The sequence below is a fragment of the Dunckerocampus dactyliophorus genome, chromosome 8 (genome assembly GCF_027744805.1).
Source record: "Dunckerocampus dactyliophorus isolate RoL2022-P2 chromosome 8, RoL_Ddac_1.1, whole genome shotgun sequence".
In the NCBI taxonomy this organism is placed as follows: domain Eukaryota; kingdom Metazoa; phylum Chordata; class Actinopteri; order Syngnathiformes; family Syngnathidae; genus Dunckerocampus; species Dunckerocampus dactyliophorus.
Genome location: NC_072826.1, coordinates 21,189,105 through 21,203,424, shown reverse-complemented (window position 1 = coordinate 21,203,424; position 14,320 = coordinate 21,189,105). Strand labels below are relative to the sequence as shown.

At 42.2% G+C, this 14,320-nt stretch overlaps 1 protein-coding gene across 1 annotated transcript in view; it reads left to right on the top strand.

Annotated features, from left to right (window-relative positions):
* The window catches only part of kif5ab (kinesin family member 5A, b), a 131,988-nt gene that overhangs the window by 94,115 nt on the left and 23,553 nt on the right, over positions 1 to 14,320 (top strand). The window contains exons 15-23 of the mRNA XM_054785530.1: positions 551 to 697; positions 1,948 to 2,136; positions 2,690 to 2,807; positions 8,452 to 8,513; positions 9,051 to 9,160; positions 12,134 to 12,235; positions 12,543 to 12,603; positions 12,706 to 12,777; positions 13,584 to 13,688. Of these exons, the coding sequence (XP_054641505.1) occupies positions 551 to 697; positions 1,948 to 2,136; positions 2,690 to 2,807; positions 8,452 to 8,513; positions 9,051 to 9,160; positions 12,134 to 12,235; positions 12,543 to 12,603; positions 12,706 to 12,777; positions 13,584 to 13,688 (966 nt within the window). The remainder of the gene's footprint in view (positions 1 to 550; positions 698 to 1,947; positions 2,137 to 2,689; positions 2,808 to 8,451; positions 8,514 to 9,050; positions 9,161 to 12,133; positions 12,236 to 12,542; positions 12,604 to 12,705; positions 12,778 to 13,583; positions 13,689 to 14,320) is intronic.

Below are 14,320 nucleotides of genomic sequence, written 5' to 3'. Positions count from 1 at the left end.
TTCTAAAGCTTCTTTCGCAGATCCCGCAAAAAAGGCACATGAGAGGTGTAGCTGTAGAGCCTGCATTTATGCGCCTTGGCTTTTGATACAGAACCCAGCAAAACAGGATATTTCTGCAACTGTGCACACTTTCACACAGCAACACTGCATCCCTCAATTAGATATTTACTGTACGTTATTAGCATTTATGCATCACCGCATTTGATACAGAACCTGGAATATTGCAACAACTACTTTCACACAGCAATACGTTATCCAGATGCAATCAGATAATTAGATGCGGGCATGTTGTATAAAATACTTGTCGAACAGCAACATTTTTTTTTTTTACCACTAGAGTGCTGTAAACGTGAGCCCAAGGTGTTAAACTTTGCACTCCAGTCCTGGCATTGCAGGATACACTTTCACACTAGACAGGACAAGAGCTGTCTCATCTAGAAGCTTCAGATCCAGTTGTGATCGATTCAATGCCCTGAGAAAGATGATTTTAAGGGAAGTGTGAAAGGGGCTTTTTCTCACAAGTTGCCTTCTCTCCTCTCTTCCCCCTTAGGCTCGCCTCATGGCGTTGGAGGCGGAGCTTTCTCGCATCCAGGAGGCGAGCCGCCACCAGAGGAAGCGCATTGCAGAGGTCCTGAACGGGCTGATGCGGGATCTGAGCGAGTTCAGTGCCATCGTGGGCAACAGGGACATTCAACTGGTGAGAGGAAACGAGATGCTCACCGTGGCCAAACATGACGCGCTCACAACATTTTTACATATTTATAACCACACTTTTAAAATATTCATCAGCTTCACACGCATTAAGCCCAAGCAGGCTTCATGCTGTATCAAAGTTAAACTTGCAAACATTTTGTTATTTAACATCCTCCCTTCCACATCATTTGAAGAGTATTAACACCGTTTGCAGCAAAGCACTAATTGCATGATTAGGAGCTCATCATTACCACAAATGGAGATGAAGAAAAGTAAATTACTGGAGAAATGTGATTTAAAAAAATTAGTATCATTTAGACTGTTATAATGTGTCTGTGTCGTAATGCTATTACATTGGCATTTTAATATCTACCCTGGAACAAACACACATGCAAAAATGCTGGAGTGACATCACAACTTTTTGTCAATATGTATAAAAATAATTAAAATTTATTGTGTCATTTCCTGCTAAGAATATACTTTAACTCCAAATGTGGCCATGGTATGTTTTGTCTTTATTTTTGTTATGCCTCTACATATTTGATTGTATTTTGCCACTATAACTACTTTTTGTTTGTATGTTATGTTATGTTATGTTATGTTATGTTATGTTATGTTATGCTATGTTATGCTATGTTATGTTATGTTATGTTATTTTATGTTATGTTATGTTATGTTATGTTATGCTATGTTATGCTATGTTATGTTATGTTATGTTATTTTATGTTATGTTATGTTATGTTATGTTATGTTATGTTATGTTATGTTATGTTATGTTATGTTATGCTATGTTATGCTATGTTATGTTATGTTATGTTATGTTATGTTATGTTATTTTATTTTATTTTAGACCAGGGGTGTCTAAAGTGTAGCCCAGGAGCCATTTGTGGCCTGCAGATGTTTTCTTATTGGCCCACAGCACATAAACTATAATTGAACAAAATAATGATAAAAAAAAACAACAGCAAAAATGGAAAAATCAAGATTTTACAACAATAAAATTGCAGTCGAATGAGAAAAAGTTTTTTATTTTTACGAGTATAACGTAATGTTATGAGGAAAAATCACGTCATTTTAATAGCATAAAGCTGAAATATTAAAATTGTCTAAATATAATACAAAAACATTTTTAAGCAAAAAAGTGTTGTGTTTGTATTTTTGCTGAGCATATTAGTTGTGTGTCTTCTTTGCTCTTTTAAGAAAGTTTACTGGTGGTTTGTTCTCACTTCACTAAAACACTTTTTCTCTTTCCAGTCCCTTGAGATCACAGGTGCCATCGAGGAGGAGTTCACGGTGGCGCGGCTCTACATCAGCAAGCTTAAGTCAGAGGTGAAGTCCATGGTAAAGCGCTGCCGCCACCTGGAGAACCTTCAGGCCGAGTGTCACCGCAAGATGGAGGAGGCAGGTCGAGAGATGTCCTCCTGCCACCTCCTCATTGGGCAGGTAGGACGAGCGTAGCTCATCGCTCCATCACGCTGAGTGCAAGCGGGCCTGTCAAACGGCCAGAATCATTCTGCTAAGTGCGTGATGCACGACAAACATTATTAATGATTGATGAATTGAGAAGTATGTTAATCAGAGGGAAAGGTTTGTGTTTGTGTTGCAAAAAACTTTTTGCACTGTTTGCCAGCTATTCAGACAATAATGGTTGTGTGTTGACTCATTTTCAGTGGATAGTAAATCTATACTGCGATACAAGCTGTACACTGGCTACTCTAAAGTGCATCCAAGTTCACTTTCTATAGTATTATCTCTGAGAAGACAGAGACACTAATACTACGGTGCTTGCACACAATCATCTGGAGTATTCTGTATATTGACACAATGGAGTGTTAATCTTGCTGACCTTGCAAGCTAAGCACTTTCGCTTCCGCGCCATCATTAACACTCATGGCCGTTGCACCTCTGTCAAGTTTGCAAACCTTCTAATTGTTCTCTGAGGTCGTCGGCATCTTTAATGCTATTAAATTGCACATCTGATTGCATGTTTTTCCAGCACGAGGCCAAGATTCGCTCACTCACAGAGTACACGCAAGACTTGGAGCTGAAGAGGAGACAGTTGGAGGAAAGCTGCGACTCTCTGGCAGAGGAGCTGTCCAAAGTCCAGGCAGGAGGTAAGGAATGTGTATATGATATATGATTACACCTGGCCAAGATGGCTCTGTTGGAGATGAAGCCATTCTGAGGTGACAACATACAATGTTGAAATGCAGTGAAGTTTGCATTAAAGTAAATTTGTATGTCTTTGTGATAGTTTATTGCAGGAGTCCCTAATGTTGAGTAGTGCATTTGCGTATGTGTGTGCGTTTCCTCCTCATAGATGCACGTGTTCTTTGAACATAAGGTACCAACTAACTTGTCTAACTAACTAACTAACTAACCAACTAACATAGTAAAATGTCATTTTACTATGTCTACTTCTAGTGGACAGTTACACATATTACCACTTTTAACATAATCTACGATGGTGTTGTACATAAGTCACTTGACACCCCCTCCTTGAACCCGCTTGTTACTCTAATCATTCCAGATTTACATTTTAAGGTGACCTTGTTGTATTGTAACATCAAGTCCACATAGCACAGTCCTGTTCGGTGGCTGATGGTTAATTGTCCGTCCCTTCAGACTCCTCAGGGCCTTCGGGTGTTGTGGGACCGTTGATTTGATCGGGAGCGACTCAACCTCCCCCGTAGGTTGCCTTCTCAGCCTCCTGCTGTTGTTGAGAGCAGAATCGATGGAGTGCCTCAGGGCCTTGGTTGTTGAAACCGCACTTAGCAGCTCCTCCACCATTGCTGCTGTGGCAGGAGACATGGTGGGAAGGTCAGAATCTTCCGTCTCAACTGTATCATCAGCTCCCACATCCCCCATTCCTGCTTCCATCATCCCGGGGGCGCCAGGGCCATTGGGGGTGATTCTCCCTTCGGCTGCCTCTGGATCTTCCTTAGTGTCACTAATGTGGACGATGGTCCCACTCCTGCGTCAAACCTCTCCGGGGCTTCCTCGGCGTCAGGCTGGCGATCCCTTGCCTCTCCGATGATTACGGCGACAGGAGGCACTAAAGACTGAAGAGGGACGCAGTCGGCATTTTCTCTCCCCAAGGACTGAGGCCGATGCACATCCCACACCCAAGGTGTGTATAGGAACTGTGGGTGCCTTCAGGGAACCTCCAGGTGGAATGATACACATTATGGAACATGCCGATGAGACAGCCCTCTTCACTTCTCAAAATCTTCCTCTGCTGGAGGTAGTTGTTTCTTTGATAGTGGAAACAGCAGAACCCCCAGAAGGTCTACTGCCTCTCACAGGCAAACTCCATGTTTTGGCTCCCACAGGCGAGGCATTCAGGGGTCGCACGGGGATTGTAGAATAGAGTTCTTTAAACAGTCTTTTCTAGCATGCTCATGTAAAGGAAAAAAGGAAAAGTACAGATTGTAAGTATCGCGGTGAGGATGTGGCATGCCAAACGACCATAGAGACCCTTGGTGTAAGGATTCTAGGTGAAGGCATTGACCAACTCCCTGCTGCTCTTAGAGCCGTGACCAGGAAGAAGGCAGCATAAGTCATCAACCAGGCAACTAGGCATAGCTGACTAACTAACTCATACCATACATGTACTGTAGCTCCATAGGGTCACTAGGCCTCCTCCTTCATTCCTAACGGCTATCACCGTGTTGTCCCTTTCCCATGACACTTTGGCGGTTAAGCGGGTAGTTAGGCTTTTCGGTTCCAGTCTTATGGCTTGATGGCTTCTCCAGATGCTCCTGGTCTTGGACTGACCACGGCCAATCTGCGGCGCCTTCATGCCCAAAGTCGGTCCTCCTCAGTCGGGCATATAGAGGTCTTGCATGCTTTTGGTAGTGGGGGACATGGTCTTGGACATAATTGCAGAGTCCCAATATCCATTGTAGCTCGTTCTCTGAGGTAGGGGGCAAAATTTGTTCAAGCTTACAGTATGCCTGTACCAACAACCTGTCTTGCTCGCTCGACTGGTCTTGCTGGTTCAACCAGTCTTTGTGCCTCGACTGGTCTTGCCGGCTAACCAGTCTTGCTGGTTCGGTTTGCCTGAATGGTCCAACCCATACGAGCTCTTCCTCTGTGCTTGAGATTTTATGGGGCTGTCATCCAGTCTGGGCCACGGAGTACGCGGCCTCAGAGCTTCTTCCGTTGTTTATAGCTCTATTGGGAGATGCAGGTTGATTGCTAATTCGATATCCTGCGACCAACTCCCTGAGAACTCTTCAACTGCTGTCTAGGCCTGTATCTCAGCCATCAGTTACCCTAACTGCAGTAATATCTCTTGGTACACTCTGTTGCAGGGAACTGCCTTGACCAGATCCGGATGAACATTGACTTCTTGTGCTAACATCTTCACTATGCTGTTATACTCCTCAGACGGGCACACTAGGTGGGTTATCGGACCTCCTGTCCAGGTCACGAACAACACCCTTCACCAACCATGTCCGGCTATCGCCATTAGTCCTCGGTGCCCTATTCGGATGGGTGATCACCATCACCAGCTGTTTCCTATCCGGGCATTGCCTCGACACCTGGGCAAAGGCTCTTCTATGCTTCTGTGATGCTCCATCACGGTTGGAAGCAGAAGCGGGTCGGTTGAGGGCTTTAATGCCTCAAGCGCTTATCTCATCCTTTCAGCCCAAGTCGCGATGCCTCTCCCCCAAAGGAAAATTTTAGTTGGTATGTTGTGTTGTCTGGGGCAACGACACTCTCGGCCTGGTACTCTTGCTTGCCTGGCGAGAGCCCTCACCACGATGCACCAACGGATCTGCCATTTCTTCTCTTGGAGTCGCTCTTTGCGTTTTTTCTTCCCGCGGCAGCACCGCAGAAAGTATCTTTATCTGGTATCTTTATCCGGTCATCTGACAGATGGAGTCTTTTCCTTCTGCTGGGCAAACGATGTTGTGGTGGTGTCCAATCTTTGTCGCAGTCCCAGAGCCTTGTAGAGAGCCTCGGAGCTTCCATGAACTGGCTGCAATGAAACCAGCCCCAATTGTTGAAAGCAGTCTCCTTATTTGCTGTAGATTCACAGAGGAGTGTCCTTCTTGAGCATTGTAACTCCTCCCAGGGGAATTCCATCCTAAAAGTCCAGTGATTTCCATCCAATGTGATTTTGGTACAAATTGTGCTTGTTGTCGATCAATGTGAACTGGAGTGTGTGCACGCATGCCCGGCTCCACTCAACGAGAGCGACAGGATTAGCAAACACCGAGAATAGTGGCTTCTCTTCATTTTTTTGGTTGTTTCGTGAGCTTTTTTTGCCGTCATGATCTTAGTAATAGCGTTTGCCAAAATACATATTTAAACGATTAGTAGTAGTTCTGAAGTGTAGGAGATGTCACGGGATTAGAACATGACCACATATTACCCGCACCGCTGTATGAGCCGCAGGGTTCAAAGTTTAAGAAAAAAGTAGAGAAAACTGACACACAGGAAATGAAGGTATGTTTTAAATTAAATTAAATTGAACAATACACTGAAACAACCTACAGTAGTTTAAGATAAAAAAAAATTAAATAAAATCATAAAATAAAATTAAGCAATTTTCTCTTTTTTTTCTCTTTTTTTTCAAATTTCTCGGGTCATTTCCAGCTCTAAATTTGGTCAAAATACCACTAAGCTCCACCATAATTTGGGGTTAATCATATACCTGCAAAAACTAATAAGATCCAAGACAGGAAAATGTCAGCGAAAATCTGCCTTTAAAAGCCAAATACCAAACCTATTGTTAAATAAATACCTACTTTTATTAGATCTCATCTGACTGTGCAGTTGTACCTAATGTTTGGGCTAAACAGAGCAGCATGGCAAACCATGAATCATTGAAAAGCAAATCTAATTAAAAGTGAGGTTATATCAACATTTACATTTGCTCTGAAAATGCATAATAAAAGTGTTTCAGTTGCCACAGGCTGTGCAGTTTATGCTTGAAACGGCATATTAACACTGGAAGGAGAAGGAGAATCTTATCAATAGCTCTGTCAAGTAGAAGTACAGATGCAAGTTTGATAAATCAGGTGGAACACAAAGACTGAGAACAAATCCACTCCAAGCAGGCAGGCAGCCTGCAGCTTTTTAAGAAAGAATAGTAAAACAGATGTGTGACACCCTCACTTACTGCACACTGAAAAGCAATTAGATGACTGTTATGTTGTTGTCAAGCAGAATAATGTCAGGACAAAATAAATAATTTAAAAATTGTAGACAGCTGCAGTGAGCTGAAACAAGAAGTAAGTGAATCCATGCTTAAAGCAATTTAACTACAAGGGAGAGTTTTTTCTTCAAATCATGTCAAGGAGTGACATCAATACATGAATGGTTAATGTCATGGAGCACGTAAGGAATAGCCTACCACATTCACATTAACATGCCTGAGGTCATGCCAAACCCATACTGTAGATGCACATGAAGGAAGCAGGTGAATCAATATGTGCTCCACTACTAAACTAAGCCCAGTTAAACTGAGGAATATGGTGAAAAGTCATGTGGTCCATGTTAATTACCACAGGTGGAAACAATGGCGGTTCTAGCTTCAATGGCACACTGTTTGAGACCCCGCTATAGTTTGCTCCAACTCGAACCACTATCTCACTCATGGTGCAGTACCCAGCATGCCTTGTGTTTGTGTTGATCGTACTGCTGTGAGTGCGATAGTGGTTCAAGTTGAAGGGCCTCTGTTGTTTTATGCTGTGCGAGTGTTTGGTATGCTGCTTTTAGCAAATAAAAGTGCACTTTGAAGTTTGACAGTGACGATTTCCTATGCTCGCCACAACATGTTTAGGTTTGGTTTATTTCTGACCATTTCATGTGTAGATGGTGCCCATCTACACATGATCTGGACACATGATCCCAGATCCGGGAGGAGATCCCCCAGGACACCATCCGTAGTCTCATTAGGAGCATGCCCCGACGTTGTCAGGCATGCGTACAAGCACGTGGGGGCCACACAAACTACTGAGAATCATTTTGAGTTGCTACAATGACATTTTGGCAAAATGGACCAGTCTGCTACATCATTTTTTCACTTTCATTTTTGGGGTGTCTTTGATTTCCCCCCTCTATAGGGTGACCATTTTCATTTCTATCAAATTATGTGGCATCATTTTGTTCCTAATACATCACCCACTTATTATCAGGAAAGATATTCAAGATCATTTTTCCCCCAGTTTAGATCTGATGTGTTTTTGAAGTGTTCCTTTAATTTTTTTGAGCAGTATATATACGTGGAGTACCAAATGATTGAATATCTAATAAAACATGACTGAAGTTACTGAAGTTACATTTATGTGCTTCTTTTGGGCTCCGCTCTGCCGTCTTGTCGATGGGTGTTGTCGTTCCGCCTCCCCGTTCATTTCAAGTCTGGTCCCCAACCACACTTGGTTTCTAGGGCTGTACACCCCTTAGTACTTACCCCATACCCCTTAATTTAAGTAGAATTGCACAATTCTCGTGAATGTGCAAATCCTAGGAGTAATGGGTAAGATTAGAGATAAGGAGTAGAATCTATCTATCTATCTATCGTGAGGCTCCATACAGTATATAATGTAGAAATAAACAATTGAATAATAAGGCAAAACAGGCAATAGTTTTACAAATATTATCTTTCTTTCTTCATTTGAAAATACATTCTACCAAAACATATTTCTAAGAGGCTGGGCAACACACTTTTTAATAATTTTACAGACTAGCTCTTAACTGTGTCACAAACAAACAAAGCACATTTTTAACGTCTGTGTGTTGCAGAGACCATGTCACAGTTGACTACGAGGGAGAATTACTCTGTCCAGGAATCCTTTGACATCCAGGTAACCATGGTAACAAGTGACTGTAACCCAATACAACGGCCATTTTTCACATTGCTATCAGCTAACTGCAGACCATGGGTGTACGATAGAACTCGTTTGTGACATTACAACACATGTGCTTGAGTGCATGACTGATTCATCGTTAAATATTGTTGATAACATTTATTTTCCATCAATTCATTAAATGACTCATTAGATACATCAATGAGGGGCCATGCTAAGATCTCGGAGTGTCTTAATTTTTTATCTTAGCAAGACATTTTGGGCAATTGCATGCTTCCAACTTTGTGGTAATGGTGTGAGGAAGTCCCTTTTCTGGTCCAGCATGAAGCAAGGGTCATACAGGCATGCTTGGAGGAGATTGGTGTGGATAAATAAGCCCACCAAACACCTTTAGGGTGAAATAAAACAAAGTCAGCAGTGATGGCAAGGTGTCCCATTGTTTTCGTCTGTATCGTTTGTGTGCGTGTGTGTCTGCATAGCCTTTTCATCTTCTGTGATTCTTCTTAACTCTCCTCTCATTTGGTTCTTCCTCAGAAGGCTCTGGAGCAGCAGATGGAGTCACACCGCGCGATGCACAGCGAGCAGGTCGGCCGTCTGCGCGACAAGATCAGTGAACAGCAGAGGATCATCAGCGACTTAACAGAGTCAGTGCCTCATTGTGATTCATCGCCTTCTCTGAACTTCTTTAGGAAGTAGGATAACTTTAACTATGAAGGTACTCGGTAAGAGGGGGCTAATTTGCTCCCTCGATTGTTAAAAAAAGACATTATTATGGGCGTCTCGATTACTTTGCGCTTTTGCGCCACTAGCGGGTCGTTCCAGAAGGTAACCCCCGCAAAAAGTGGGAATCTGCTAAAGATCCTAAAGAGGGTGTGAGAGCGTATTATGGGATTCAGAAAATAAAAATTGACTACACTTAATCAGTAGCGATGAGCCAGACATTCGTTTTAGATGAGTATCCCTTATGAATAACATTTTTGCTGAGTACGAGCATGAAACAAGCACAGCTCATCATTATTCGTAATCGTGATGAAGGAAAATCCTCATTGGGTAACTACTTATGTATTCACTCTTCACGCTCTGTGATTGGCCAGTCACACACAGCAACCGCCCCTCCCTAGACAGACTTGCTGCAGGCTATAGTCAGAGAAGAGCCGTCCCTCGCTCACGTACGCGGTGCAATTGGCAAGACAGAGTTGAAAACGGCTCGTGTCGCGTTGGTCACTGCCTCCAGTCCTGACGGGGTTTTTTTAGGTTTTCCTCAGCTCAGCTCGTATCTAAAGTTACTTGGCTCGTGTTGCATCGGACACTGCCTGTGTTTTTTTTTTTTTTTGTCTGCTTGCAATTAATTTGGCTGGTGATATAAAGTCAGTTGGAAAGCTTTGCTCGTAGGACTGAATGCGGTGCTTTTGAGAAAACGACTGTGAAAAAGGCTGACAGATTATTTCTCTGCTTGCCATCACTAGATGTTTGCATGAATCATCAACTTCACACAGATCATTAAAAAAATAATTAAATAATAAAGTCTTACAGATGACTTACACACATACACAGTACACATACAGCTGAATAATAAACAATAAATATAGCAACTTCTGATCAATCCATGTCAATTTTAGTGTTATAATGTACCGATTTAAGCCTCACCCATTCCTGGTTAAACCACACCCACTTCCTGTTTATACCCCGCCCACTGTGAATACAGCTACAGATACAGATAATTTAGATAGGTGAACAGATACAGATACAGTATAGATAATGGTGTACTCGCTCATCCCTACTAATCCGTATGTAAATAATGTCAGGAATACATGAGTTTTCCAAAGTGGTTTCCATGGTGAGATAACTTTGGCTTTAGAGCACTTAGGAGCTGATAATAAACCTCAGCACGTTCTGGAGCATCAGACGTGAAAACTGCGGAGCAGACTACTTCTCATATATTATTTCCCAGCAGGCTTAGCTGTCTGGTAATACCCAAATAGCAGCAGCTGCAGATCTTTATGTGATTTGCTGCAGCCTGATTTGGAGCATGTGAGGGGGAATATGAATCAAAACATACACAGTGTAATGGAAATATTAAAGGCTACTGTATTCAGGTGTATTGTATTTATTTTTGATTTATTGTATATTTTCTTGTTATACCACTTCCTATCTGACAAACGACCGGTAAACTATTTTTTTATATTTTGAATTTATGACGCTAGAGCTTTAGTGGTATTCAACTTCTGGCTCATGAATGGCTTCAGACCGTCCCACAACTTCTGTTCAAAAGTTGTGAACGACTAGCGTTTTTCCAGAAGCTTCCGAAAACAGCAGAGCACTCCATCCATCCAGCCATTTTCTATGTCGCTTATCCTCATTAGCGTCGCAGAGGTATGCTGGAGGCTATCCCTGGACTGGGCCAGCCAATCACTCAGCCAGCACTCATGTAAAAAAAAAAAAAAGAGCATTTTTGCAGTTGATCCTTAAAAACAGCAGAGCACTCTTGGCATATAGAGCAGTGGTCCCCAACCTTTTTTGACCCACAAATCCCCCGCGGACCATCCACCAGTTCAAGTTACAGCCAAGTTTTTCCAGAGAGATTATTACATTGCTGTTTGACATTTGTGGTAAAAGGCAGTGCGCTAGCATGAATTAACTTGAGACAAATGTGCACATTAGCACTCAATAAGTCATCAAAACTTACCTTGATGCATTCCCACATAGTATCAGTATTTGAGACCAAATATGAGGTAAAAGAAAAATGCTAAAAATACAGTAGTAGTCTATCTGTGCGGCATGAAAGAAAGTTAGCACACACACAATGGACATGCGTCAAGTGAGACGGATGTAACAGAGAGAATCTGGCCACTTTTCAAAATAAAACATAAAAAAAAGTGAAATGGAATTTTTTTTTTTCTGTACCAAATGACCCACGGCCCGGGGGTTGGGGACCACTGATATAGAGGATCTTTGACACAAAGCACTCCTGTCTTATAGAGGATCTTTTTGGCAAGCGTTTTTGCAGTAGATTTCCTAAAAACAGCAGTGAGCACTTGTCGTATAGAGGATCTTTGACTGGTGTGTTTTGCAGTAGATCTTCAAAAACAGCAGATCACTTCTGTCTTCTGTCTTGTAGAGGATCTCTGACTAGCGTCTTGGCTGTTGATTCTCAAAAACAACTTAGCACGCTGTCATATAGAGGATTTTTTTGACTGGCACTTTTTGCAGGACATTTCCCATTTTTATCAGTAAAGCCTCAAAAACATCATATAGAGGATAATTGTCGCAAAGCACTCCTGTCATATAGAAGATCTTTTTGACTAGTGTTACAGCGATAGAGACCTAAAAATAGCAGTTGTCGTGTAGAGGATCTTTGACTAGCATTTTTTTTTAAGTAGCTCCTCAAAAAAGAACACTTCTGTCATATAGAGGATCTTGACTAGCATCTACAGTTGACCCTAAAAACAGCAGAGCACTTGTGTCATAGAGAGGATCACTGACTAGCATTTTTGCATCAGGGAAACACAGTTTCACTTTAGAAATCAATGCCTTCGTCATTATTAAAGAGCTAGAACATGTTTACCGTGGTGTTATGGTTGACCAATCTCTGATTGAGTCAGTGTGCATCCTTTCAGCTATAACCAGAAACAAGAGCTGGAGCTGGATCAACTTCACGGAGACTATGAGCGTCTCCGGAGCCGAGAGCATCAAACGAGTCGACAGCTGGAGGACCTGACGTGAGTCTCCGCTTTTTGGCAAGCTTTAAAGCTCTTACCCATGTGGGGGAAGCCTGGGGGCCACCTGCAGCTTTTGTTTCTCCCTTAATTTTTCTGTATTTTCTCTTTTTTAAAAAGAAATGTATTATTGCATCCCTATGATGTAGTTTTTTCTCATCACCCTCTGCACTGACCCTTGCAGGATGTTGCATCACACAGCAAATGAGTTTTTTTTTTTTTTTCAAATGGATCCCGACACGTATGCAGCACACGCTTGTGTTAAAGGGACGTTCATTGTGAATTCTCCTGTCTTCCTGGCAAACTATAGATTTCTCCACGAGCGACATGAGCAGTCAAAGCAGGATCTCAAGGGACTGGAAGAGACGGTCGTAAGTCATTACTTGAGTCACTTAGATGCAATGGATCCACTAAAGATGCTGATAAGTGCTTTAACTGTGCTGCTTTTTTCTCCCTTCCTACTCCTTTTATAGGCTCGTGAGCTCCACACCCTCCACAACCTACGCAGGCTGTTTGTTCAAGACCTCACGACTCGAGTTAGAAAAGTAAGCCAACCAACACACCAAAATACGGAAGTCAGTATTAGATACACCTGTACAATACAGTGGATGCCTGCATAGTTGCGGTTCAGCATTTGTGCCCCTGCAAATTTGTGAATTTTTGATGATTTTTTTTTTTTTACTTGTGGGAAAGCTCTTTTGTGCTTAAAATTTCCAACATTAGGTCATTGATAGAAGACCCATCTCATTTGCCCTACACTGGTTAAGCTGATACAGATGCCAACAGGAGCTTGTCAACCCAAATGCTGACCTCACTAACCGTGTACGTGCACACTTCCCCAACAGGAAGTTACCAACAATGCACTGCAAAGTAGTATAAAATAGTATTGTTGTGCATGTACAGTATATTAGTGTTTAAGCATACCCGGTACCGCATAATCCGTGTGGTGCAGTTACATTGTTTATTCCATATGTGCATGTGTTTTTGGTCGCACCGTCAGTGAGTGAAACGTTTGGTTTGATGACTTCCTGTTGGTTTATACTGTGTGAGTGGGTGAAAATGTCCAGCTAATGCAATCCAAATAGGCACCACTTCCTGATGTTCTCTATATTAGGGCCACAGACACACCACAGGTGTGATTAAAATGTCAAACATGGACATTTTTATGGGCGTCTCAGTTACTCGCTTATTCTCTGTCATTACCAAGACAGTAAAGGCAGATTTTTGAAACAGTTGTTGTCCTGGGCCTCATTCAATTGTTTTTAATTGTAAAATCTTTGTAGCTTCAATAGAAACAAGTGTGTCTATTGAGGCTTATAAAAAGCTGTATTTTGCTGTGTTTTATTGCCAGAGTGCAGAGCTGGAGCCTGATGATAGCGGAGGATACATCACCCAAAAGCAGAAGATTTCCTTTCTTGAGAACAACCTGGACCAGCTTACAAAAGTTCACAAGCAGGTAGTCACCACCAGCAAAATGAAACAGCAATGACGTGCAGTCAGGGACGGCAGGTTAGGCAGAGCAAATAATGGTAAATAGTAATATTTGTCTATCAAACTGTATTATAAATGTATTTTTGTGTGATTCCAATCATTTTTATATCTTCTTTAGTACAAATTTGCACATTTCCTGATCAAACCTCGATGAAACCTAAGATGAGGCTGCCGCAAGCGTCCCTCCTCTCAGCTTAGTGCGCAAGCCCACCTACTGTCTGAGTGCACTCAGTGAATACACTGAGTTGGATCATGGCGCCTGCCAATTTGTGTTTGTCAGCATGTCGCTAATAATATCATGTTGCACAAACATTTATTATATACGCCATGACTTTCTACAGCATAAGTATGTGATGTCTTTAATGTAATCGTTATTCTTACCAATCAGACAATAAAATACAGAGAAATGTCATACAAGAAGCACTTGTAGTGCTCCACATCATCCTGAAGGTGCTTGTCACTGCTGCCCTTCCATTATACTCCTGAAGTATCCTTCTCCAGGAGTATCCTTTTCCTGGAGAAGGATACTCCTGCCTGTACGTCTGCGTTGTTAAAAATGAGAAGGTACCAAACGGTTTGTATTAGCATTTGAGCCTA